This window comes from Hippoglossus stenolepis, chromosome 13, assembly GCF_022539355.2.
Source record: "Hippoglossus stenolepis isolate QCI-W04-F060 chromosome 13, HSTE1.2, whole genome shotgun sequence".
In the NCBI taxonomy this organism is placed as follows: Eukaryota; Metazoa; Chordata; class Actinopteri; order Pleuronectiformes; family Pleuronectidae; genus Hippoglossus; species Hippoglossus stenolepis.
Window position 1 is genome coordinate 21,338,937 of NC_061495.1, and position 25,660 is coordinate 21,364,596.

General features: G+C 41.2%; 1 protein-coding gene across 1 annotated transcript; it reads left to right on the forward strand.

The window, feature by feature from the left end:
• The first annotated feature begins 217 nt into the window (after nucleotides 1–217).
• wars2 (tryptophanyl tRNA synthetase 2, mitochondrial) lies at nucleotides 218–24,153 on the forward strand. The gene is made up of 6 exons (XM_035175452.2): nucleotides 218–374; nucleotides 13,434–13,694; nucleotides 16,295–16,375; nucleotides 17,797–17,879; nucleotides 20,316–20,434; nucleotides 22,806–24,153. Exons 1-6 carry the CDS (start codon nucleotides 267–269, stop codon nucleotides 23,252–23,254), a joined length of 1,101 nt encoding a protein of 366 aa, XP_035031343.1. The 5' UTR covers nucleotides 218–266; the 3' UTR covers nucleotides 23,255–24,153.
• The last annotated feature ends 1,507 nt before the right edge of the window (nucleotides 24,154–25,660 follow it).

Here is a 25,660-nt window from a genome sequence, read left to right on the forward strand (position 1 = left end):
TACCCTTTTAGTGTGTTATCTTTTCAAGCGTGTTCAGGGCAGATGCAATATTCAACTCACTTTTATTCTGCATTATTATTCTGGCTCTTACAGGATATGTCCTTGTGTAATGTTTTTTTGTTGTTATTTGATTTGATATCTTTTTACAGATCAGGTTAATTGTGAGTCAATAAATGCTGCCTGTCATCTTCATTTAATTCCACCGCTGGATCGCGTTTGTTCCTTTTGTCCTCCCGAAGCCACCGTACCGTGACGTCACAGTAAAGATGGCGCTGCCCGTGCGGACAAACTTCAGAAATGTCTCTAGATTCATCCGGACCCGTTTCTCTTCGGTCAGATCCGTCTGCGCCGGAACCAGGAGCCCGGAGAACCAGGTACGATCTGCGGGTCAAAGTGTTTCATTCACCGAGGGAGTTACAACATCCTGACTGCACGAGCACAGACACACACATTCACAAACACACAAACACACACCCTGGAATATCACTGTATTCGAGTGTTAAACAGTCTCACCCTGTTTACAGCGTTTCACCAGCTTCATGTGTTTCTTATTTCTTTCTGTCCCTGTACCCCTGCTCTCTGCACAGTGTGAAGCTCAGAGGAAGGTTTCATTCAAACTCTGGCTGTTGGATCCAGGTCTCACCTTCAGATCACAGGTTCAAAACCTGCAGCAAACATGTTCATGCTCTCTTTCGTTTATTCTAAGAAGACCCACAAACAGCAGTTGTTTCATTTGCAAAAGTTTGGTGCAGATGTGGAAGTAGAGACAACATCTGGAACACTATGAGACATGACTGCACGTCAGTACGGAGACCGTGAAGTACCAAAAGATGATATTTGTTATCTGGTGCTCACAAGTTATTATCTTGTAGGAACAAGTTACTATCTTATCCCTGTGATCATGGACCATAGATCGTGATGCTGGATCGTGGATCAGAGATGTGATCGTGGATCCTGGTTGTTGTTGATCCTGATCGTGGACCTTTTATTACAACTGCTTGATATACAAAATGTCTGCTCACATATTCTACCCTTACTGACAATAACGCCTCGATTCATTTGTCATTGCTGCTCCCTTCATCTCCATCGGACATTTTCTTATGCATAAATACTTTAAACATTGACACACGTTTTCATTATGTCACAAACTGTTTCTACTAATCAATGTTGTAAATACGGTTGTTTTGTTGATGTTCTCAGCTAAGCGTGATATCTATAGTACTTGTGTCCTTCCTGGGAGAGGGATCCTCTCATGTGGTTCTCTCTGAGTTGTCTTTGGTAGTTTTACTCTTGTTGAGGGTTAAGAACAGAGGATGTCGCACCTTGTTAAGATCTATAGGACAAATTGTGATTTGTGAATATTGGCTATACAATTTGATTGAGTCACATGAGTTGTGCACACAGAGTTAATATCTGCGTAGTAAGGACATAATTCTTTGAAGACTACACTAAGTTACGTTAATATCTTTTAAGAGTTTGTTAATTTCTCAGGTATAATATTTGAAACATAGTCCTTCAGCTGAGCCCGTTTTCCTTCAGTACAGCAAATGATTCCCGACAATCCTGTGTCTCTGTGCAAGAGCAACAAGAATTTCATTGTGTGACATTCCCAGGTGAAAATAAAACTAGATCAGCTGAGTTCTCTCCATCTATGGTACAAACCTGGTGGCTGTGTGCATGATTGATTAAAACACAAACATCTTCTTAAAATAATGAACTTGTTAATCTTATAGCCGAGCGGACTTGAGGAGCTAGGGATCGACCCACCGTTCCTCTGGTTAGTGGACAACCCTTTCACCTGAGCCCAACTGGCCAAAACATAAGCAAACCCTCACATTTTAGAAGCTGTAACTGAACACTGCTTCACATCTTTGCTTGAATTGACTGCCCAAGATTGTTATTCTCTTTACCACATATAGTTCATTCTAGAGCTGATGAATCCTATGTCATATATTTGAAAGTAAAAATACTATACATATATACTCAGTATGTGATATGAACTTCTCATTAAATTTGCATTTGTGTTAAAAAACAAGAGGACAATCATGTTCTCTGGTCATTTAAGGACAAATGTGCTGCTCTTGCAGTTTTATTTCTGAATTAGAATAATTCAATCATCCTGCTTCTTGCTGAAATTAGTACTTTTCGAATGAGTCTGTTACTTTCAACTGTAACAGTCTCCTCAACCTGTCACTGTTTTTGTGATACTATTATTTAAACCAAATGTCGGTATATAGAGAATACTTGTGGAATTGCTGCAGGGAGTTTTGGTATCTGCAGCAGCTGCATCTAGTTTGACAGCACACAGTGTTTTCAGAGACTGGAAAGCTCAACAGTCCCTGTCAGGTTTGTTATCAGCCGAGTCAAAGAGTGAAGGTGTTTTTTGTCTTCGGTACAGATTCAAGCAAGCATGGCTACACCCAATCCCCGGGGCAGTTGAATTCTGGGTAATGGAAGGAATCAAAAACTGAAGTTGAATGAAACGAGTCATGTTGAAGTAAAGGGTGTTTCTACGTATAAAACAAGTCATCACATAAATTACATGTCATTGGCGGCGTTGTTATTCCTCATGGAGGATGTTTTTAATGCTTCCTGCTTGACTTTGAGACGTTATTCTGTTTTGGGCTTTTCCCTCTCAGCTCTGAACGGCGCACCTTGTTCATCGTCGACTTTCGCAGCTTCCTTTTGCGACTAAAATGTTTCTCCTCGTCTAATTGAGTTTATTTTGTGCTGTTTGTCTTCGTGGTCTGGCACCTGGCATGATATCTGCTGTAGTGCTCCTTGAGTGTGACTTCTACTGTGAATTCAAGAAACGTGCCTCCTATAACTCAGCTGAGGGTTTTTCTTATTATTGCTTGGCTGCCTTGGAGAAGCAAATGGGGTGTTAAGGCAAACAACGAGTCCCCTGGCTCACACAAGAATCACCGGTGTGTTTCAGTGTGACAAAGATCCCAATTACTGAGCTGCAGCTGAAAACCTCACCCATCTGCCCACGTAGCACTGTTGTTGGTTGATGTACGAGCTGTAATACAGTATGTGTGTTCACCGCTGTCCCGTCTGTGTTTTGCTAAGACGTAGTCTCGGGAGAGGCCAGAGAGTTGAGCAACTAGACGGGACGACAGGGTGGAAAGGGGAGGGGGAATCACAGCAGTGCTTCATTACCAGCAATAACATCAGAAATGAAGTGTTGGTTTTCATTTGTTTAAATTTTCTCCAAATGTGGCCGGGCGAGTGCAAACACCGGCACGCTCACAATGCCCCGAGGTGTGATGTGCGTCAAACACGCTTTTGTGCAGGGTTTTTTTTTTTTGCCCTGGAAAACTGGAAAATGTGTTTTTAAAGAGTCGCTGAACCTTGACGGGCTGAAAGATGAAGTGTGACCTTCTTCACGCTTTGACTTTTGTTTACGAGAGGGCTCCGCCTTTGCCACTTGTGGTTCAAATTTGCTGTTAATATCTACTCATATTCGCAAATGTCGGTGAGATAACCTGCGGTAATTCGATAAAGAGGGAAGAAAGGAAGAGAGGGAAACATGAGCAGATGTAAGGCTTCACGACTGCAGTGAGGTCGGCTGGGGTTTTTTCAGCTGTTTTTCATAAAGAGACAGACGGTGCATAATCATTGTTTCTATGCGTTTTTTAAAAACAGTTTTATACGAACTATTAATGGAAGATATTTAATGTGATACAGTTCAATTTAAAAGTAATGAAGACTTATACTTACTGTGTTCATGTTTGATGTCAATCCTCTTAGAAATTACTTGGAGTCTACATATTTGAAATGGAAGCAAAGTGAGGGTGTGGATTCTGGAAGACATGGGTGTTGAATCTAATCAAATTAAAAATGGTATTTAGTTACATAATTTGAAAATTAGGATCCATTATTTCTTGACCCATCTCCTCAACTTGTCTGTAATATAGGATTTACTGGAGCAACACAAATAATTAACAAGCTACGTGAGCTGAGGGATATATTTTCAAATTATTTTTCAACTCAACCTTCCATAATGGCTGAAATAAACAACGACAATAGTAGTAGTTTTTTTATTATAGTAATTATCTAATCATCAGGGGCCCAATGTGTGCTTGACTGAAGTATTTTTTTTTCTTACAGAAGAATCAGTTTTATTGCCAAGAAGGTTTGCATAACAAACATAGGAAGAATTGTAAAAAAGGATAAAGGAAATTAAGAGAAAGTACTGTAAGAACAAGGAGAAAGATAAAGACAGGGACCAATAGAATAAAATAAGAAATAGAATAAATTGCATACAAGTAGAAAAAAATATGAAGATATCAAAGTAAATGCGATAAGTTACAGATTCTGCAGAAGATGTGCAAGGTATGCAAGTGGTCGATGGTGTGTTCTAATGTAAATGACAATGAGGTGCGAATTGCAAATGTAGTGAAGTCTGTTCTATGTTTTAAGATTTTTTTCTCCATTTGAAATGTCTGTATCCTGACATGTCATCATTTGAAAGTATTAACAGATAAAGCTACAACGCTAAAATATAAAATCTTATTTCTTTGGAAAACAAGCAGATATTTGGGAGTAAACGTTTTACGATTGCTCATCATTTCTAAATGGTAGAATCGTTTCATGAATTACTTTAACCTGCGTGGTGAAATTTATCTGTTCTAGTCTTTGGTTAGAGCAGAAATCGGTCTGTGCAGCTCTGCAGCCCCTTCAGCCTCATGTCAGCTGTAAATACTGGGCTCCCTGTCCAGGGGTCCCTCGCCTGTGGTCCTGTTATTGGCTGATATCACTCATGTCAGCCCCGGGCTCCAGGAAAGAGGAAGTGACTTCTAATTTGCCTCTCTGTTCTCCTCAGCTCCAAATTCACTTACTCGGGTGTCAGCTAAAACCATTAGAGCTGCTCCCGCACCACATGGGAGCGGCCGGCGAGAGCGAGGAAACATGGCCTCCCCTTCGAGGATGTTCATTAACTGCCCTATTTATTTTCAACTGTCAGAAAAGCCCGCTAATTCTCAGCAGTCCGCTCTGCGTAATTAGGTCTGTCGTAGTCATTCTCCTGCCAGGGCCCTCACTCAGGCTCTGTGCACATTACCTGCTTCTTAAAAACTATGCCATATGTCAACATATTCCTCTTTTTGAAAATGCATGTAAAGCTAAGTTGAATTACAGAATCGCTCTGTGGACATTTACCCACAGTGGTGCCTGGGGACTCTTAGTCGTTTTACCATGTTTTAGTTTTTGCCTGATCCGTAAGCTTTAAGCCGAGCATCTGACATTTCTAATTAAAACGCACTAAGTATCTGGTGTCAGGGCTTTGAGCTGCACTCAAGTAAATAGCTGCTGCTTTTACAGGAGGGAATGAGCGGACTCTTCAGAGAAGCTGCTGGTGGAGGTTTGCCCTGAGTGTTACCATAATTACATATTGATAAATTTGTGAAGTGTATGTCGGTTATTTTCTGCTGCGTTGTGTTTTTGTGTGTGTGTGTTTCTGATATTATTAGCTCTCCTGTCAGTCACTTGTTTCCTGCCAGTGAAATAAAATGAAACATGCCCCATTGTCAACACAGACGAAGGAGGAAGTGGTTAAAATTAAAGTATTTGAAAATGTGTAAGTAACAAGTAGCTCTGGCATGAATGTGTTTATCCAACGGTGAAAAAAACTGCAGAGAAATTAAGCTAGCCTTGACTTTTCCAGCTGCACACAGCTGCTCTACATGTGACATGGACATATATTAGAAAACCTGCATAAGTCTGAACTTGAGCTGAACTTAGTTTTATTCGGTGACACTGGTTTTAAGCAGATTTGGTTCATAACACAACTGTGATCAGACCTGACTTGTACGTTGTTGGTGACAGTCAATGGTTCTTGTGGGACGTGTGATGGAGAACTTTGTTGTAACTGCAGTAATGCTTATTTGCATATTTGTTTGATAAATCCTGTTCAGGTTCACAGTGGTGTCATTAGAATTCTTAAATATTATTGAAGTACATTATTAATGACTGGTTAGCTGTTGACACCGTCCACAAGTCTCTGGAGTGTTTGAGCCCCTAGAAATTAAAGAGTACTTTGGAAGTGTTGCTGACATTTTTGGAAACATTTGGAAATGATGACGTTGTTGCTGAACTTAGCGTCGGGATGGATGTTGGCAATGACTTTCAACTGCAGAAAATATTTAAATGTGTTCAGACTTATTTTAGCCAGACCACCTTGTTGGCCAAGCAGGACAGCTTGACCCCAAAAAATATGATTTTGAGTCCGTCTGCAAAAAAGGCTGATCTGTGGCTGGATGATCTGGCAGAAACACGCTGCTTTGACCAATCAAATACATGCAAGCTTACATTTACTGTAGTTTACTTATTGATATGTCCACTGTGATAGTTAGAGATTGAGTTTTCTGAGTTACAAACTCCTGTCACACAGTATTATAATGACCTTGAAGTGCTTTGGAAACTGTCAATAACAAATGGACCTGAAACTGATATTGTTTTTGATCCTAACACGGCACACTTCCTCAGCAGATCGAGACTTTACACATTGGGTTTGTTACTCAAGATGTTAATAATTATTTTCCTCCGAGTGCTTCAGCTCTAGATTCTCAACTCGACTAATTAGTTAAGTAAGTTTTAACTCCAATAGTTTATAAACCTGTTTCTATTGAGATATTTTATTATGGGCCTTGCTGCCAGATGATGTAAAGTTTGTACTTCTTTGGGTTTAACGTTGCACATTTTACACTTGTGTAATATAATTATATCAACAGGTACTGTAATACTATTATTGGTGCAATATCAGTTGTCAGTGTTTGTCACTTCTCATAAACTAGAGAAGTTGTTAAATGTTTGGTTTCTAATGAGCCAGATTACAGTTTCCTGTCTCGAGTATGTGCTGCTTCTTTTGGTTCTGCCCCCACACCCCCTCCACCTTCAGACTGTATTGAAGTCTGGATCCGTCAGAAGCTGCAGCCTGTTAGGGCTGGAGTCTGGGGCTGCCTGGTTATTTTTGGAGCTCTGTCGGGCCCTGTCTGCGGGGAGTGCTGTTTTTGAAGGGCCTCCAGTCCCATTAATCAGCCCAGGGACCCCACGGCGCGAGCGGGCCCCGAGCCCCGGCCCGCCACACTGCAGCGTTCTGTTCCTGTACCCCTGCTCTCTGCACAGTGTGAAGCTCAGAGGAACCTCATCAATCTCACCTGTCCCACACGTCAACCGCAGATTTAATCAAACGCTCCTTTTGGGCCTTCGCATCCACCCCCCCCCCTCCAGGAGGAAAAAAACCCCTACCCAAGTCCTGACTGAACTCAGTCACACTTTTATTCTTATTTATTTATTTAGTTTTTATCACATTGCCTTCTCCGTCACATTCTTTTCTCTTTTTCTTCCTGCTTTGTCCACGGCAGCATTCCTGAATTTTCCCGTCTCTGTGTTCTTATGCATTCGTTCCTCTGTTTTTATCCTGCACTTTGTTTCAAGCTGTGGTGTGTTCTCACACTGGTCAAACGCACACACAAACACACACATTTTAGGATAAGGGGGGGTGTTATACAGTAAACCCCATTTCCTATTCGATACCTCACTGAAGTGCGGCTCTGTTGGTCGCCCGCCTTAACAGGTCCCAAAGTGAGAGGAAGACCGAGATGAAGAAAGATATAGAGGAATGGTATGTCATGGTGCATGTCAGCAGGATGCCGGTGTTAATGGGGTGCATGGGGCGCTCAGGACAGAAGAAGAACACTGGATCCTGTGTGTCGGACAGCCTCCATCTGCAGGCCCGTCTCGATGCTCTGCAGCCACTGTCAGATCTGGAGCTCTTGCCCGGGCCACAAAGAGCTGACGGTAATTCACAGCGGGGCAAGCGGTGACGATCCCAGAGGTGGTTTTTGAGACTTGTTGAAATTGGCGCGGTAAAATGGAGGCGACTGTCGGCTCCGCTCATCAGCCCCTCGGTGAGAGAGATGTCAGTGGTCCACTCCAGGACTCCTGGGCTCTGATATGATGTATGAGACCTGAAAAGCAGCCCAGAACAGATCGGAGAAGAGAAGTCCACTGTTTCGAAAGTCTTGGCTCAACCAAAGCCATGGATGTGATTAATAACATTGAGCAGACTGAGGCTGTAGACTTGGGCTGGATAAGCTGCAACTGTTCAATAATAACAAATGTAATAATAATGGTGAATCTCAGGTCTCTTTCCCCCCATAAGCAGGCAACACTTTCCACCATTTACTAAAGTAACAGCTGGACGTTTACAGTCCCAATAAGCAAAAACAAGATTCTCCAGTCATGATGTTATTCATCAAATTAAATAAAACATAGGATATGGAATCTAATATGCAATCATTCACAATTTGCAGTAATTTAAATTACACAACTTTAAGTCATATCATCTCCATACCATCTCAGTGTCCATGTTTATATATTTAACTATTTAGTGTGAGCATACTGTATGTTTTGACCGACAAGGTAAAGTATGAAACAATTCAGTACAGTCTCAGTCTTGACTCACTGTTGGAGAAATGCATTGCTTTATGAATCTGTTAAAAAGCATTTTCATGCAATGAGTTTTTTGCCGCCTATATTTGTCATTGCTGCACAATCCTCTGTGAAGATATAGTTTCATTTTATCTTGCTCTCCCTCGAATTACAATACAACATTTTTTCTCTATTACCCACTGTGCAGTTGTTTCCATGGCTCTGGAAAGACGCTGGAGAGAAAAGGGAAATGTTTCCTGGAACTAGACTTACTCTAGAATTGTGGGAAACCTGGTGTCGATCCCTTTTTGTCCTCAAATGAAGTGAATCCGCTTTAATTGCCTGCGGTTTTCCATCTAATGATGCAGTTTGTGTGTAGAACCAGATCGAGTTACTGCTTTTTACTGGACTGTCTGGTTGTTTTCTTTCCACCAGTGTTGTTTCTGATGCAAGCTGTCAAATTCACATGGACAGACACCTTCACAGCTTCAATGATGTTGATGTAGGCAAAGACTACAACACTTGCGGACATATGTCTGTGTTTGCACATGATCTCTACCCCCATGAATAGTACCACACACACTGACATATGAACACTATTCCAGGAAAGGCAGTGAAAGTGTGAAAACCAGGCCTTTTAGTGTACGTAACCTTCTAGCTGTTGCTGTAATGTATTCAACATATGGCAGACGTGGATGAAGAAAGCTTTCGTCACATTAGCGACGATATAGTAGGACAACGCTGTGCCTGTCAGTGTAAAATATGAGGAGAGAACCACCAGAATTTCCCTCCTTGCCTGTGTGTAGAGGCATGCAAACGACAGTGAGGCAAGAGATGGAAAGTGGCTTCATCATTAAACTCAAGAGATAGTATTTTTGTTCTTATTGCTTCTATTGAGCTTGACGTTCCTGTTGCACATGTTTTTATCTCAAAAATTGTTCTTCAAATCAGAAACATTATTTATCTTAGCTGTCTTTCAAGGGATGGCAATGTTGTTCTCTGAACTTAATGAACCACCGGGAATATAATATTTGTAGCCTGGCATTGCTAGATGAGTTTGCATGTGGGATTGGGTCTGGAACCTCTCCTAACGATCGCTGCTGACCAAAACGCCTCTGGATGCAACGTGGTAGACCTGAAATTAATCAGAGCAACAAAACATGTGATGTAGCAAATCAACGCTGTACGTGCAGTTGTCTATTTTACCTTTCTATAAAAAACTAATATACGGTCAGGTTGTTGTAATATTGTGATAGCGGATTTTACAGACCTCCACCAGCAGCAATCTCTAGGTTAATGAAAACTTCTCAGCAGCGTTGTGTTAAATCTTGCGAACCATTTTAGTTAAATAGTTGTGGCTTTCTTGACCAGGTTTAAGACGGATGGAAATCTGTCTGAACGGCTGGTGCCAGACACATCTGTGACGGCTGATAAACATGGGCTCGCTAATTCGTCTGATTTCCTGGTTAATTGTGGATTTGAGTGAAGTGTCTGGATTAACTGATGGGTTCCATGATTCAGCACAGACATTCATGACTCCCTCAGGATAAACTATAATAACATTTGATCTTAAGCCATCATCAGGTCAAATTTTGAATGTGTCCCATTTGTTTCTGAACAATATAAAACTGATATTCCCATAAGCCTAAGCTGTCCTTTTAATTTTAGTGCAAGTTCAAATTTCTGCCTTTTAATTATGCCTGTATGGTTTTAGTTCTCCATTAACATGTTTAAATCTGGTTTCAAATTTGTATTCATCTGAACTCTTTGAAATTCATTTGGTTTATTTTACTCGATGCATCCTACTGACCACAAGGTGTCATTTCACCTTTAAGAATTCACTTGCACAGGTTTAATATAGTCCATGGCAGAAGTAAGCTGGATGATATTTTATTACTGTTGGCTTTGCAGCGCAGTATACATTACAACCATTAATTGCTTTACAACATTTACTGTCTCCACTGTCGTCATGCGCTAGTTGATTTATTTCCTTGTGTAAGCTACTTTCTCCTCCAACAATCATAGAGGCACATCCTTGAAGACGCTTTCCTCTAACTAAAGGTAACGTGGAGGTGTCGTGATAGCCCTCGATTGCCCAGTGGCTAGTTAGCTGTGCTGTTGACTCTCATTTAACACTCGATTGGCTCAAATGACACCATTACCATGTCTGCATGGCTAATGGCTTCCCCTGGGGGTTGGTGCAGAAGGGGAACATGCGTTTGGCGTGTCAGCTCGAGGTGAGAACACACATGAGCCAGACCCAGGGCCCCGTCCACACCCAAATCAACCCTGACACTTCTTAAGAGGCTCTCAGCATCAATGGCACTCCAGTGCAATTACCCTGTCGGTAATGACATAAGCACCCAGTTCCTTCCTGCCTCTCTCTCTTGCCGAGCAGTGACCAGCTCCCTCAGGCCAGTAGACAGAGACTTTGTGGACCATGCTGGCCTCAGAGCAGTCGTTATTTGATCCCTTAGGGCTGAGAGAGGGAGAAGTTCTGGGCCACGCCGGTGACCGAGCAGCTGTTATCTGATCTCAGACGCTGTGCTGAGCCCGTCCCTCAGTCAGATTGAATGTGATGTAGTTCAGCAAGCTGTCAAGATAACCGATTTCCCAGCAGCGAGCGAAGAGGATATCCTCTGAAAGCGTCAGGTTTTAATGAATAGTTGTGATAACCTTGAGAAGTGCAGCCGGGGAACATATGATCGCCAGTCATCTTTGAGGTGATAACACGGTGATCTCAGGGGTTTTGTGGAGCTTAGGTTTAAAAATGAGCTCCACTGCTGAAATGTCCAGGTGTTGCTGGTTGCAACACATCTCACGTCGAGCTAAAACAAACTTCACCTCAACGCAATCGTATGATCATGACAGTATCAACTTTGACCTTAAGATCTGGACAGGTTGTTGAGTCAGAGAATGTGAGAGAAGTTTAGTTTGAATGGGTTATTGATGGACGAAACTTTGATCATATGCAGTTCATGACAAACAGGAAAACTCGATCTGCTGAAGAGTATCTTGTGATTCAGTAGAAAGCATGTTGCAGTAAGATTATTTTGATACTTTTTGAGGGCCAATTCCGAGGTGGGGTGTAACGCCACTTTTTCCACTTAATACGATGGATAACAATGGATGATACATTTCCAGAGTTGTTCCACGTCACTGTATTTTTATAATTCTACATGCAACATTTAGAAAACACTTCATCATTGACACCGGTGGCCAATAAGTGAACTGAAGTCATCACTCCGTAGGTTGGCGCAAGCAAGAATCTTTGGCATCACCCAAAGCGGTGATTTGACGTGCACTAGACTGAACATAATTGACTGGGAACGTATTGATAGATGAGAACTTGAATTATATATATATATTTATAAACTATATTTGACACTAAAGACTGTATTTGACTGTCCAGCTCTGGCACAGTACTAAAAGAAGTGTGGAGACCTCACTCTGGCCTTGTGAGACGAAAGTTTGACGAATGTGGAGTTTGTGTTGGAGTCTGTGTTGTACTGAAGGAGCAGATTGTTTGTTGACGTTAGCAGACTCCATTTCTAGGCTAACATAAGGGCTAACATTAGTCATTGAGGCAAGGCACTCAAGCATTAACGTCACATCCTTAGGAATTTTCGCAGAAAATTTGACGCCAGCTCTTTTATAGAAACCGGTCCTCGAGCTCTTATAGGCGGCCGAGAAAGTGCGGGAAGTTTATTTATACATGTGAATTTCTTTATGTGCTCACATATAACATGAAATATGTTGATGTATGCGAATCCTTCAAATTCATGGATGTAATTTATTACTGAGAGCTGGACCTTGTGTTTTTTTCATCATCTTGTTGGTACCTGTGGCCACACCTGTTACAACACATACGAAAGACCCTGGCATTGTTGGCCCCTCTTTAATTCTGGCGGTTGTTGACCTCATTGGGGACCAAACCCTAGTGAAGCTTCGTTCTCACCCACATATTCCATCTACCCATCGCAACAAAGACATGCATGGTCCCTCATCAACTTCTCATTTGTGAGCTGGCGGGAACTGACTCGTGGTGTTGTTGTGGGATCTCCATGTGTGTTACCCAGGCGCCAAACACTTTGTCTTTCTAACTGCCCAAGGAAAACACAACTTCCAGTCTCCGTCTTTGTGTTTTCTGCCCTGTTAAAGCCCTAATCTACTGTGTAACGGCCATAGATCTTGGATACCATATGTCATTGCGGTTTCGTGTCTCATGACAGGTGCCGCCCTGCTTGCCCTCTAATTGTATCATGTGGTGCCACCACAAGCAGTGGTTAAGACTTCTCTCACAGCAGTGCCAAGTGAAAGCCAAGGTTCAGTTGAGAAGGCCAATGCCAGAAGAAATGAGGCAGTCTGGCCTGGCAAGGTTCTGCAGAAAGAGAAACAGAACATTTGCCCAACGCTACAACTCTACGAGTGATCTCCCTCTCTCTTTTAGAGTCTCAGCTCCAACTCTATTAGATAAGTTTCTTGTTTTAATGTTGGTGACACTGTAGGCTACTATGCTATATTTGACATATTTCTATTCTCCTACCTCCCCCTTTTCCTCTCTTAGTGTCCTTCCTTCCCTATTGCGGTATTGGAGGCCTTGGAGTTGGTTGGATGTTAAATGTTTTTGTTGGCCCGTGAGGTGATGCATTCTTCGTGCTGGATGTGTATGAGAGAGAACAGAGGTGCTAGCCATGGAGTTAGCATCCCAGTAATACAAGCGTGACCGCAGCTGGCCCTACAACCTGCCAATACTTTACTACTGACACTTCAGTCTCTGCAGGCTTCTCTCAAGTTGTGACTTTCTCACCTTTTCACCTTGAGTCTCACTCTCCAAAGATGAGTCTCTTGTACCATTACAGGTTTTGAAGGCACAGAAGACGAAAGCCGTTTTCAGACATGACCTGCGGGTTAAAATCTGGAGAATTGGCTATGAACATATTAAACTTACATTGTGCAAATGAAACTACACCTAGCAAATTCTGCTATTTCTCAAGGAGCCTCCAGGAGGTGGGCGTGTATTTTCTGGGATCCAGCCAACCGGGGTGCCCCACCTGGGCAACTACCTGGGTGCCTTGGAGAACTGGGTGGCCCTGCAGAACCAGTATCCGTTGGTGCTCTACAGCATTGTGGACCTGCATGCCATTACCCAGCCTCAGGACCCGAAGCAGCTGAGGAGCAGCATACTGGACATGGCAGCCAGTCTGTTGGCATGTGGCATCGACCCAGAGAGGGCCATACTCTTCCAGCAGTCTAAGGTGAGCAGGGGATGGAAGGATGGATGGAGGGATGGATGGTGTAGTAGCTTACTAATAGAAGTACAGAATTCCCTGACCTTGGTAGAGTTAAAAAAAAAAAGAAACATCGACATTAAGTAGGAAATTAGCATAGAATAACAACTGTATGTATCTGTTCATAACATTATCAGGGCATCATTAGACTAGTGTGAAAGTCTGAATGAATGAATTAAGAGTGAACAGTTTATTAGGTACACCAACTAAGTAGCATAAATAATCCTTCATTAAGCCTCAGATGTTCAGTTTTGTTGAAATGTCTGTTATTTAGCTCACATGGCTTCGAATGGGACAATAGGGACACCTGCCAACACAAAAAAAGTGCAGTGCAGTTCAAATTATGATAAATTGAATCAACACCTCTTTAACACAATTTATACAGAAGCTTTACATTCTTCGCGAAGGAACTGTTCGTGTTTATTTCACTTCTGCTGAAGCTGCAGTGTTTACCACCGACATGCTGGCCAGCTATGATGGCTCCTGATCGTTATCTTAACTGTATGAAAACCCATCACGTTTTGCTTCGGGGAGCTGAGAAGGATAATGACAGATTCAGGGTTCGAAGCAAACAGCTGATCCCACGTTTTAGGTTTAAATTCACTGTGTCGACAGAAAGAGATCACAGCTGTTTGGGGTTTCCCATGATAATGTGAGTGTTTTATTTTCTTACTCACACAGGTTTAAAAGTTGAAGTGTGTGTTTGTGCGTCGGAGAGTGTGTGATAGTTCAGTCCATCTGTGTTTCTCTGCCACCTCCTCCCTGCAAACACACACATCCAGTCTTATATTTGTTCCCGTTTAGCTTCATGCCACATAACTTGGCAGCGTGGCGACCCTCCTGTCGAACACGCCTGCTCCACATGTAAAAATACGACGGCCGCCCAAAGAAAATATTCGACTTTGATGCACAAAAAAAAAGAGCAGAACTAGCCTCCAGCAGAACTTGGTGGTATCAAAAATGAATTGAATGGAATGAATCCACAGATCCACAAATCCTTTGGGTTTTATAAAAGTATCAGGGAGAAAAGTGGCGTTACTGTGTGGGACCAACTGTTTGCTGATCTCTAAAATCCATTCATAATCTGAAGGAGCTGCTGTGATTGCCGTACGATAACTCACAATGGGTGTAATGCCCATTTGATCCGTAACATTAGCATACCTCTTGTCGCAGTGCATTCTTGCCGTGCACCATGAATGGACGCCTTGTTTTTCCCAAGCCTTTAAATATCAAACTTTTTTTTTTCTCTATTGCACTTCAAATCGTATCCATCCCTTCCTGCGCTGTCATCGACATCTGTCCCATCTCTTGTCTGTGTGCAGCGTGTAATGAATACCGACCCCCTGCATGTTCGCCCCGAAATCCTGCTTTATGTCCGTGCTGTCTGGCGCTGACGTCACGCTCCCCAGAATGCTTTTCAAGCAGCAAGAGAAAGAGAGGATGGCAATATAGCCAGTGTCCATAAACTTTAATTTGCTGAAGCAGAGGGCTATTTCCTACACACACACAGTTTATCTCTCTCACACACACACTAGCATGTTTTTTTCACATCCACCACAGCCTCCATGAAAGCAGATACGTTGGAGCTAATTTACCGCAGCCAGATGCACGGGCTACTCCGCTTTTACGTTCACCTCCTCGTTCCTCCACAACATGTTATTATTTGACCACATGCACAACAGTTTTTTTTAATTAACTAATTCAATAAACAAATTGCCAACAAACCTATAAAAGCAGATGGTGCGTAAAAGTTACGGGAAGTTTGAGTTGCGTCCTGCTGAGAGATTTGAAAAGCAGCTGTTTACTGTTGCACACACACACACACACACACACACACACACACACACTGGGAAACCCTGGTTAAATAAAGGTTCAGTAACATTATGCTGAAACGTGTATTTATGTCTGAACTGCATGGATCAGTGTTTATTAGCTGATATCATACATGTTTCATCGGACGCACGTGAGTTGGTGCACCTGTCTGTGTCAGGAGTGGTGAAGTGAGGTGTAAAAAGGCAGTACTATTCTCTGCCACTTGGAGGCGCTAGGGAGTTACACTCCTCTTTCTCCTTCCCAACCCAGATCTCTCCATCCATGAATCTGTGTTTCATCCCTCTGCTTAATTCCATTTAGAATAAATATTTATCACTCGACTTCTGACTTCTGAAGTTTGGATATGTGATTATTTGTCTGTTGGGTAATTTACCTTCTCTTGATTTTTCAACACGTATGTTCATTCCCTAATCCTCGCCATGTCTTAATTCATGATTTTTAAATGCTTGTAAGTTAATTACAATAAGTTAAGTTTTTGATTAGAGTAAAATATGAAAGATTCAGAATGAACTAAAGCAGAAGAAATGACCCAGTGAAACCAAGTTATTGCGTCAAGAACAAAGGATTCACTTCAAGATATAATTTGGTGTTGCTGTTAGATCTTTAGCTGCAGAGAGATGCATTGTTAACGTGTGTGTGTGTGTGTGTGTGGTGTGTGTGCTTTTGTTTTGAAGCAGAATATAACAGGTCATTTTATTCCTAAAACTCATATTGCATTTGTCTGAATCCTGCAGGTGTCTGAACACGCTGAGCTCTCCTGGATCCTCGGCTGTCTGACCAGCATGCCCCGCCTCCGACACCTGCCGCAGTGGAAGGTAACTCTATATTTCCTGCTGCAAATGCTCACATATGCATGTAAAATATCAAGAATTATGATACAACAGTTGCAGAAACAGCAGTCATTTCTTTAAGTGATTCTGCCCCTGGTAAATAGTGAACTTAAAATTATTATAAGACCTTTTTTCTTTGAGTATTCAGTAATATTAATGATTTTATGATTTATGTTATTGACATTTGTAATTATCTGTCTTCGAAAATTTAAGTATTAAAGTAGTAATTAAGTATTAAGTAATAAAGTATTTAAACGTGTGTGTATAAACATTGCACACTGCTGATTTAAGGTACCAAATCATATTTTAACAAGCCTCTAATGACCAATAAAAAGTGGCCTAATAACCAAAACTTTAAAACATAGAACATAGAATTATTGTTTAAAAGAATATAAATATTACTGTTGAAAAGACTATTCTGAAAGACAAAATACAAAGAATCTGTTTCTTTATTTTTATTTGTTCGGCAAATAATTACAGTTGTGTTTTTTAATTTTGTATTAACTGCAATAGATTCCAAATAATAAACATTATTTAAGTAAATTATTTAAGTAAAATCTGATGCCAAATATTATAAATAATCAGCTGTTGTGACATCAAGTTAACCCAAGCTCTCATCATACGTTACTTGTCGGTAAGATCGATTTTGACTTATCGACTCTTCAACTCAGAGTATTAATTTTATAGCTGAACACAATTAAATTATTAAATATTTAAATACAGCTTGAATTTCTGTGAAATTTTATAAATGCTAAATTTGTATCAATTAATGTAAACATTTAGATGATTCCTTTTATATTAAATAACATATATAGGGATCATTATTGAGATTATTATGTTTATTAAATGTTTTATATCCTTATCCTCCCTCACTAGTTTAGTATCATACAGATTTAATTATCACCATGTGTGCATTTAACTTCAGTTTGATCGTCACAAATTACGATTCTTCCTCTTCCCTCTGAATGTCCGGCAGTTACTCAACATCCCTGTTGTCTGTTTGATCGCTTTGTTTCTCATGTTCCACCTGCCACGGTTTTTAGTCTCAATGTTACGTCATTTTCTCCAGCCACATGTTCTACGTGATGAGAGGAACCCAGAAGAGGGAGACAGCGGTTCCCTGTTCCCCGTCTCTGTTGCTTCATAGAAAACACCTTTTTGTTTACCCAACAGATGAGTTGATCTCAAACATGGTGGAAAATGTCATGTGAACTCATCCGCACCCCGTTTGTCTGAGAGCCGATGAGTCGTAAAAGTGAAAATGGCTCTTCCAGGGGGCAGAGGAAAGGTCGACGTGACTCAGTCTTTCCCTCTCATTTTTACATGTGTTTAGGTTTTTTTCTTTCCTCCTTTTCATTTCCTTGTTTCGTCCGTCTCAACCTGATTCTCTCCATCGTTTCCTCCAGATGAAGAGCAAACAGAAGAACGAGGGCAGCGTCGGCCTCTTCACGTATCCTGTTCTCCAGGCTGCAGATATTCTCCTTTACAAGTGAGATTCAATTCAATTTTATTTTTATAGCACCAAATCTTAACATTATCTCACGACAGTTTATATAGAAGGTGGATACCTTAAAAATTACAGAGAGCACAGATCTCTGTGAGTGTTTTTAAATGAGTTATTACACATGTTTAATGTTGCACGTTGCTCCTCAGATGCTAAAAACAATAATAAAAGTAAACAAAAGTCAGTGGCTATTTGTCTGCCAATGCCCAAAGATTCAACGTGCATCATAACGTTGGGCCAAAAAAGTTGCAACGTCTAGCCAAAATAAAAAAGGAGAAATTAGCGTTTTAACCTGGGTGTAACTTTCCAATCACTGCCATTGGGAGACAATTAAAACCTGTGTCATTTCAACCAGAGAGTGAATGCAGATTGTATCCATTCCCATAGCAGACAATAGCCAGATGTTAGTGGCTCTTTTGACCTGTGGAAAAGTGGCTCAAGATAGAGCATCATCACTTCCAGTATTTTTTTTTTTTTTTTAAAGATACATCCACTTCCATATATATATATTTCCCATTTCTATATTTTCTCCCTCTGAGTGTCACAGTTTTCTCCTTGGCCTTACTTTGCCTCTGATGAAGCTGAGAAGAAATACAGTTCATACATCCAGGTTGAAATCATGATTTACAGCCGTTCTCATTGTTGGAACCATCCTGTGCTCGAGAGCTTTCAAAAAGATTAATCTTCGTATTTGAGGGGCAGAGCGATTGCCTGTATTTAATCTCAAAGAGAAGCTGCGGAGATGTCGACTGCATGATTTTAAACTGAAATCTGGATTTAATAAAGTGTGAGTTTATCGTATTTAATAATACAAGTCTAACGTCCATTTAGTTTAATTTACAGCCCTCTATCGATGATGTGTGTTAAACCTTGCCAAGTGTTAGTGTTTTCAACAGCATGTCAGGAGGAAGAGGCACTTTGTCATACAACCTAAAAAATACTCCAATTGTTGAATTGAGTTTTTTCAAATTAAAGTTATCAACTGAATCAACTTCTTGAAGTTACTTTTTTTCTTTGTAGGGTAAATGCCACATATTTTGTGACGATTGTTTTGGTCGTCGTTCACTGACTCAACTGATCAAAACAAGAGACGTGTCTGTTTGTGGCTCTCGACCTTGGCTGGGGCAAAGCTTTATTAGCCAATGAATATCATTCTATTGACTTCAGTTGAATCTATTCCCACATTTAATGGTGAATTCACTTATAATGAAACTCAGCTCCCCGTGCAGCTACTTTTCTTTTGGTCTGCCTCTGTCCCCATATAAGAAGCATTTCTTGATCATTCCTGGCACACGCAACATAACCAAAAATTCCTCAGCGTTATCTTCCACCATCAAGGTTCCCGTTACTATTAATAAACTGTTAAGTGTTTCTTGTGGTTTATCCAGAATAATGGAGACATTGTTTCTGGATAGAAATGTTTTAGTTTACAGTTTTTAAGTGACCAAAAGTTCCTAACTCATCTGGAGCCTTCACATCAACTCCCAGGTTGTAATGACGACTGGGAAATGGTTCATGTGTGTAGCAGAAATGTATTCTGGTAAAAAGCCAACTAAAATCTATAAGTTAACTAAGTCCAAAATTAACTCAGGATAGAATTCTTGTTTTTGACCCATTCATCCACAACAACCTACACTAAATTCTGTTACTCCTTTACGCTACCTCACCTGACATCCTGAAACCGCTTCATTGATTAAAATAAATTTCTAGCAAATGGAAAAACACGACAGTAACGTAACATAACTTGCCAACAGACAAAAATAGTACCTTGAGTTTGGAGTGTGCAGAGAAATTAAATATCATGTGCTCTGTTTCGACTGGGGGTAGTGGTGCACTTCAGCCTCTTGTGACCAAAACAAGACAAACAACAAACTTCACTTGCCTCCCGGGGCTTTCGCAGGTTATTTTATTCATTTAGTTTTCACAGATGGGGAAAAACAAGTTGCTTTACTTGGGTTCCACCATCTTCCTTTAAAAAAACATTTGTGTAAAATTTTAAATCTGGAAAACAAGTGAAAATGTGCCAGTGGTGCATCAGTAGATTTAGATTTGAGCCCAGTTGGTGGTCGGATCATTGTAACTTAGTGTTTCCTCAGTGAAAATGAATCCTTCAGCCACATATTTCTGAACAATTTACAATTTATCTTCAGCTGTTTCTGTTTGAACCATCAAACAGCCAAAACCTTAATTTCCTGTTATGCAGCAGATAAAACCTCATCTCTAATGCTCTGTGGACTTTATTAAAGAGGAAATTAATGGACTGCTTCCTCCCGAGTGACTGCTGTAAAGTTGTGAAACCATGGCTGAAGACGGCTCCAACAGCGACGCAGAGTGTCTCCAATATGTTGCTCCCGTCTCGCTCCCGTTTTCAGCATGTGCAGTTGTTCAGGAAGCTCACGTTGTTTTCTGTGTTCGTCTCAGGTCCACGCACGTCCCCGTCGGAGAGGATCAGGTCCAGCATTTAGAGCTGGCTCAGGATCTCGCTCGCATCTTCAACAATTGTTACGGAGACGTGTTCCCTGAACCCTGCGCCCTGCTCAGTAAGAACACACATGGTACACACTTATGGTGGCACACACATACACACGTTTCAGATACAAGCCATTAAAGTGAAGCTACCAATAATGAGATGGATCTTGCCCAAACATGAGTGGTGCCAGCATTCAGTAGTTTATTTTCATGCACAAGATTTATTCAATGGTTTCATCAGTTTCCTTATTAAAAGACTGGAGAAAACGAATGGCATTGAAAAGGATACTTCCTTACATGTTCTGAGACTTTAGATCTTTGCACTTTTATTTTATTATGTACATTTTAATAAAAAGAGGGCAAAAGGTGATTTTCTAATATTTTTTTATCATGGAGCTGGGTTTTTAATTGAGCTGTTAAAAAAATGGGGAAAATGCTAAATGGCAGCTTAGTTAAAATTCAAATTCCTTGTATTTCAGTCCAGACACTAGATGACTTATGTCACTGAAATGCTTTCTATCATCAAACCCTGTTGGAGTTACAGGAAATATCTGGATGATATAGCATCAACTAATGTCGTCCAGCTGGTATAAGAAGAATGCAGCAAACAAAGTAATAAACAGCTATAACTGTGTTTTCAGTATTTTTCAGCTATTTCATATTTGTAAACATGCATGATATTTTCATAGTCTTTATTTTTTTGTCAATTTTATGTTTTTATGAGATATTGACAGTCGCAGAGAGATCTGAGGGAGGAAAAAGAACAGGGAGAGAATCACATGCAACAAAGTTCTGCAGCTGGATTTCAGATGCGGCCACAGTATCGTTCTTTTTCAAACTTATTTCACAGAGTTCATTTTACAGGCTATACTGTAGTTTCAGGATATATATATTTGCTGTCGCCAACATTTGGATTGAGATGAATAGGAACGGCTTCATGTTTTCTGCTTCAGTCACGGGAAGGATATTAAATCGAGGGAACTCTCATCCTCGGCCAATTTCAATACTATTGCAAATTAATTTGTCATTTTTATGACTTTTTCTTTGCCTTAGATGTGTTGATTGTTTTTTCCTCTAACTGACTTTGTATCATTTTGTCTGCAACATTGAACCGTTTCCAGCCAGGTCTCCATCCTCACACAGGCCTATACCAAAGTAAATACAATTAAAAAGAATACATTTAAAGTAAAGTGACACACCACATGTTACATTAAACGGCACTTGAGGCCTTAACGTGCAATAACATTTTATTATTTTATTTTGAAAAGACACATGCACACTCTCATAGTCCGGCCAACATGTTCAGAGAACCCCCCCCCCCTCCCCACTGCCCACTTTCTCCTTGATTATCATCAGCCTCATAACAGCACAAGATGGAGTCAGTGAAGTGTGCAGTGTAGCTTTGATTAAAGAAATATTCTCTTCCTCTTGTATCAAAATAATAACAGTGATAATAGATGGGGATGGGGGGTCCTCGGGATGACTTCAGGGGCTCAGGTTTGCATGTGTGCTTGCGTGTGTGTGTGTGTGAGTGAGTAGACAGGACACCAACAGTATTTGGCTCCAACTGGTGGATCCCTTCTTTATTTGTCATCTTTGGCTCAGCTCAGCTGCCAGTCACCACCTTCCTTTTGAAACCACACCAAAGATTTTCTCTTTAATTTGTCTGAAATAAAGTCGTCTCAGGATGATTAACAACATGTGGACACGATGGATGTGGACTGTTAGTATGAGGGGGGGAAAAGAGCTGCAGATTGTGAGATGGTGGAAGGATGGTGTTCATAAATAAGGACGGGAAGGAAATCTCAGCTCCTGCTCATCACTTCAGGCTCCAGTAAAGAGACTGAACCTCTTCACTCCTCATTTCTCTGATTTGATCATTTAACGTCCTCTGACATTAAAGGGACTCGGATCCACATCTGTGTCACAACACGTTAAACCAGCAGGTCATCCACATCTGGATACATGTCTCATCTGAGTTTAGAGCCTTTACAAGTTCATTGAGAGAGAAAAATCACAAAGAAGGAAACTGATTAAATGTTGCTTTGTTCTTACACCTTCAGCTGTTGAAGCTTTGTGGGCTCGTTTTATTTATCAGGCTAAATCAGGCTGACCTCTGATTGTTTTTTCTAATTAAATAATCTGAATAAAAAGATTTGAAAACACTTTTAATGACTGGACCTACATTTTATTTATTATTATGATCATGAATATTCTTAAACAAAGGTTCTTGAATTAAACTAATCTTTTGGGAAAACTCCAATTTCATTAACATAGGTTTTGGGGGATTACCAGATATAACTAGTTCTTCACTAGTTTTGTGAGATTTATAAATACAGCAGAAATAGTTTTTCCAATCCGATCACATACTTCACTTTGATGTCAGATGTTTTATTTCATATATTTTTATATTGATGATAGTTTTCTACCTTCCTTCCACAGGCTCCACACGAAAGGTCAAGTCCCTCCGCAACCCCTCCGCCAAAATGTCCAAGTCCGACCCCCAAGTGATGGCGACGATCACCATCACAGACTCTCCTGACGACATCGCCCTCAAGCTCCGCCGAGCCGTCACAGACTTCACCTCCGAGGTCACCTTTGACCCAGAGGCCCGTCCAGGAGTGTCCAACCTAGTGACGATCCACGCCGCCATGGCGATGATCAGCGTGGAGGAGGCGGTGTCCCAGGCCAGAGGGTTGGACACGGGAGCCTATAAGAATCTGGTTACTGAGGCGGTGATCCAGAGGTTGACGCCCATCAGAGAGGAAATCGAGAGGCTGAAGTCGGACCAGGCTCACCTGGAGGGAGTGCTGGCTCGGGGGAACCACCGGGCGCAGGAACTGGCTGCACCGGTCCTCACAGAGGTCCGGCAGCGAGTGGGATTCTGCTGAGATGCAGCTCGGCTGGAAAATAAAGCCACATTTGTACCGCGGGCCCGCTCAGTGCTTAACTGCTGCTGATATAAAATTTTATTCCAATGACTGTTTATATTTCCAGGATAGTCAAGGATGTAACGTATTTATTAGAAAGGGTGTTGAAAGCAAAGGGGAAAAGACTCGACAGCAGACTCCTGTCATGTTTAGACTAAAGACTCATTGGTGGACAAGCTTTTAAAGACTTTGACCTCTGTGTTGGTCTCATTGAAATGAATGAGGAGGCTGTTTCTAATGATGCAGAGGTGTAAACGCATCAAAATGAGAACACGACAATAAGAGCATCTACTATAAGAGACCATAAGACATTGCATCTTATTTATTTGTGACCACACAAACTGTCTGTTTGGTCTTCTTGTCCTCACTCGCTAGCAGTTGCACAGCCAAACTGCAGCACCAGCAAAACTCTGTAACCTACTTTCTTTCAAAGACGCAACATTTACTTATTAAATTACACTGACTTGATTTCATTCTTCGAATACGAGTGGAATTTTGATCACGGGTGTTGAGATCTGATGTTGTAACACTTGTCTGTGGTTCTGTTCGCACCGACAGTTCAGTCAGGTTTGTCTGTCGATGTTGGAAGCAGATTAGATTCAGGAAATCTGAACCCAGATCAGCGGTTTATCAGAAGTGATTTTCAAGGCAGGAGAACTGTGACAATACAAATAAACAGACAAATGTAAGAAAATGCACCAGAACGCATGCAAATACAAAGGTGAGACAGTTAGAAGCTGCTGTGGCTGCAGGATGTTGTGTTCCTCCTGCACTGCAGACCGTATACGACCTGTTAGACGGAGAGAGATGACTCCAGAGGTTCTGTGGTGCAATGAGTGAAATAAATATTAATAACCAGAGTCACATCTTTAAGTTTCTGATACAACACACACACACACACAAAGTTCCTCCTGTTTGCTGAGCAATTATCCATCTGCGGATTTTCAACTCTGCTGCGGGACATGGTTTCAGCTCCACTGCTTCCAGACCCCGTCATCGCAATCCAGAGGTAAAGAGCTGAACTTGAACACTACGGTGATAAAAGAGCGGATGATCGGGAGTCACCTGGAATTCTGTTTGTTAGGAGGAGGTTGTGTTTTCACCCCTGGTTGGTTGGTTGGTTTGTTTGGATTATGCAAAAAGTACTTTATGGATTTCCAGGAAACTTGGTGAAAGGAATGAACATGGGCCAAGAGAGAAATCGTTAAATTTAGGGGCAGATCCTCACAAAGGGGCAGTTGTGAGATGAGGGCATTTCCCTCACATTTTGACCAAATTCCCAGGGAATCGTTCATGGATCTTGATGAAAACAAGCCCACGTATTTAGGAGACTGATACTGTGAGTGTGTATTCAGCTCGATTGAATTTAAGGGGACTGTTGAGTCCTTCTGAGTATTTGGGAAAACATTCGTCCAGATATTCATTTGTTTCTTTCTCTCATTTGTCCTCTCACCACTTCATCTTTTCAGTCTTCTCCTCTTCCTCACCCCCAATCATTGTCTCCTTGCAGCGCCTCCCCCTCCTGAAGTTTCTTCCTTGCACAGTTTTAACTCTGCTCTGTGCCACCACATTTTCTCTAATTGAAAATGCATCTCTGTGTTCATGTTATAATCCTGCAGGGACATTCACACAAACACACACGCACACACACACACACATACTGTGGATGTAGACTCTGCTGTGGTTTTTCCATCTCGGTGTTTACCTGGGAACAGAGCGTATCCTCACTCGGTTTATTTCCCTTTGGCCTGTGCAGCTGACAGAATATAAATATAAATATATAGACTACATATGCGCAGAGAAGCGGGCTGTAAATCACAGGACCGCAGCATTGTGACAAATACTGTCTCTGTGTCGAGACAGACACGCAGCAGAGATACCGGTGCGCTGGAACAAGTTGGTCTTAATATGAAAGCGCCACCGCAACTGACCCGTTTTACGCGCAGGAGTAAAAGGTTTAATAGAGAGGTGATAAATTTTACTTTTTAAAGACACCGTGGTAAATGGATGGAAACGGTGCGCATGGAAACAGCTTCAGTTCGGGTGGAGACTAAATAAATATAATTATATGAATAGAATTAAAAATGTTTCTGTGTTTTACTGATCCTGAACTTAGACTGTGTCGCTGAGCAGAGAAGGAAACTGTGAACCCGAAGCCTCTCAACCTTCACACATTATTATTATTGTTAATATTATTATTATTATACGCAGGGTTCACGTGCACGTGTTGGTCTGACTCTGAAACACAGTGATGGTAATTAATCTGCAAAATTAACATTATCATGGCGGATTTAGGGTTTTTATTGCGCTTTTACACAACGAGATGCAATTAATATAATTTATGGTGAAATCATAGGAAACCTTTGT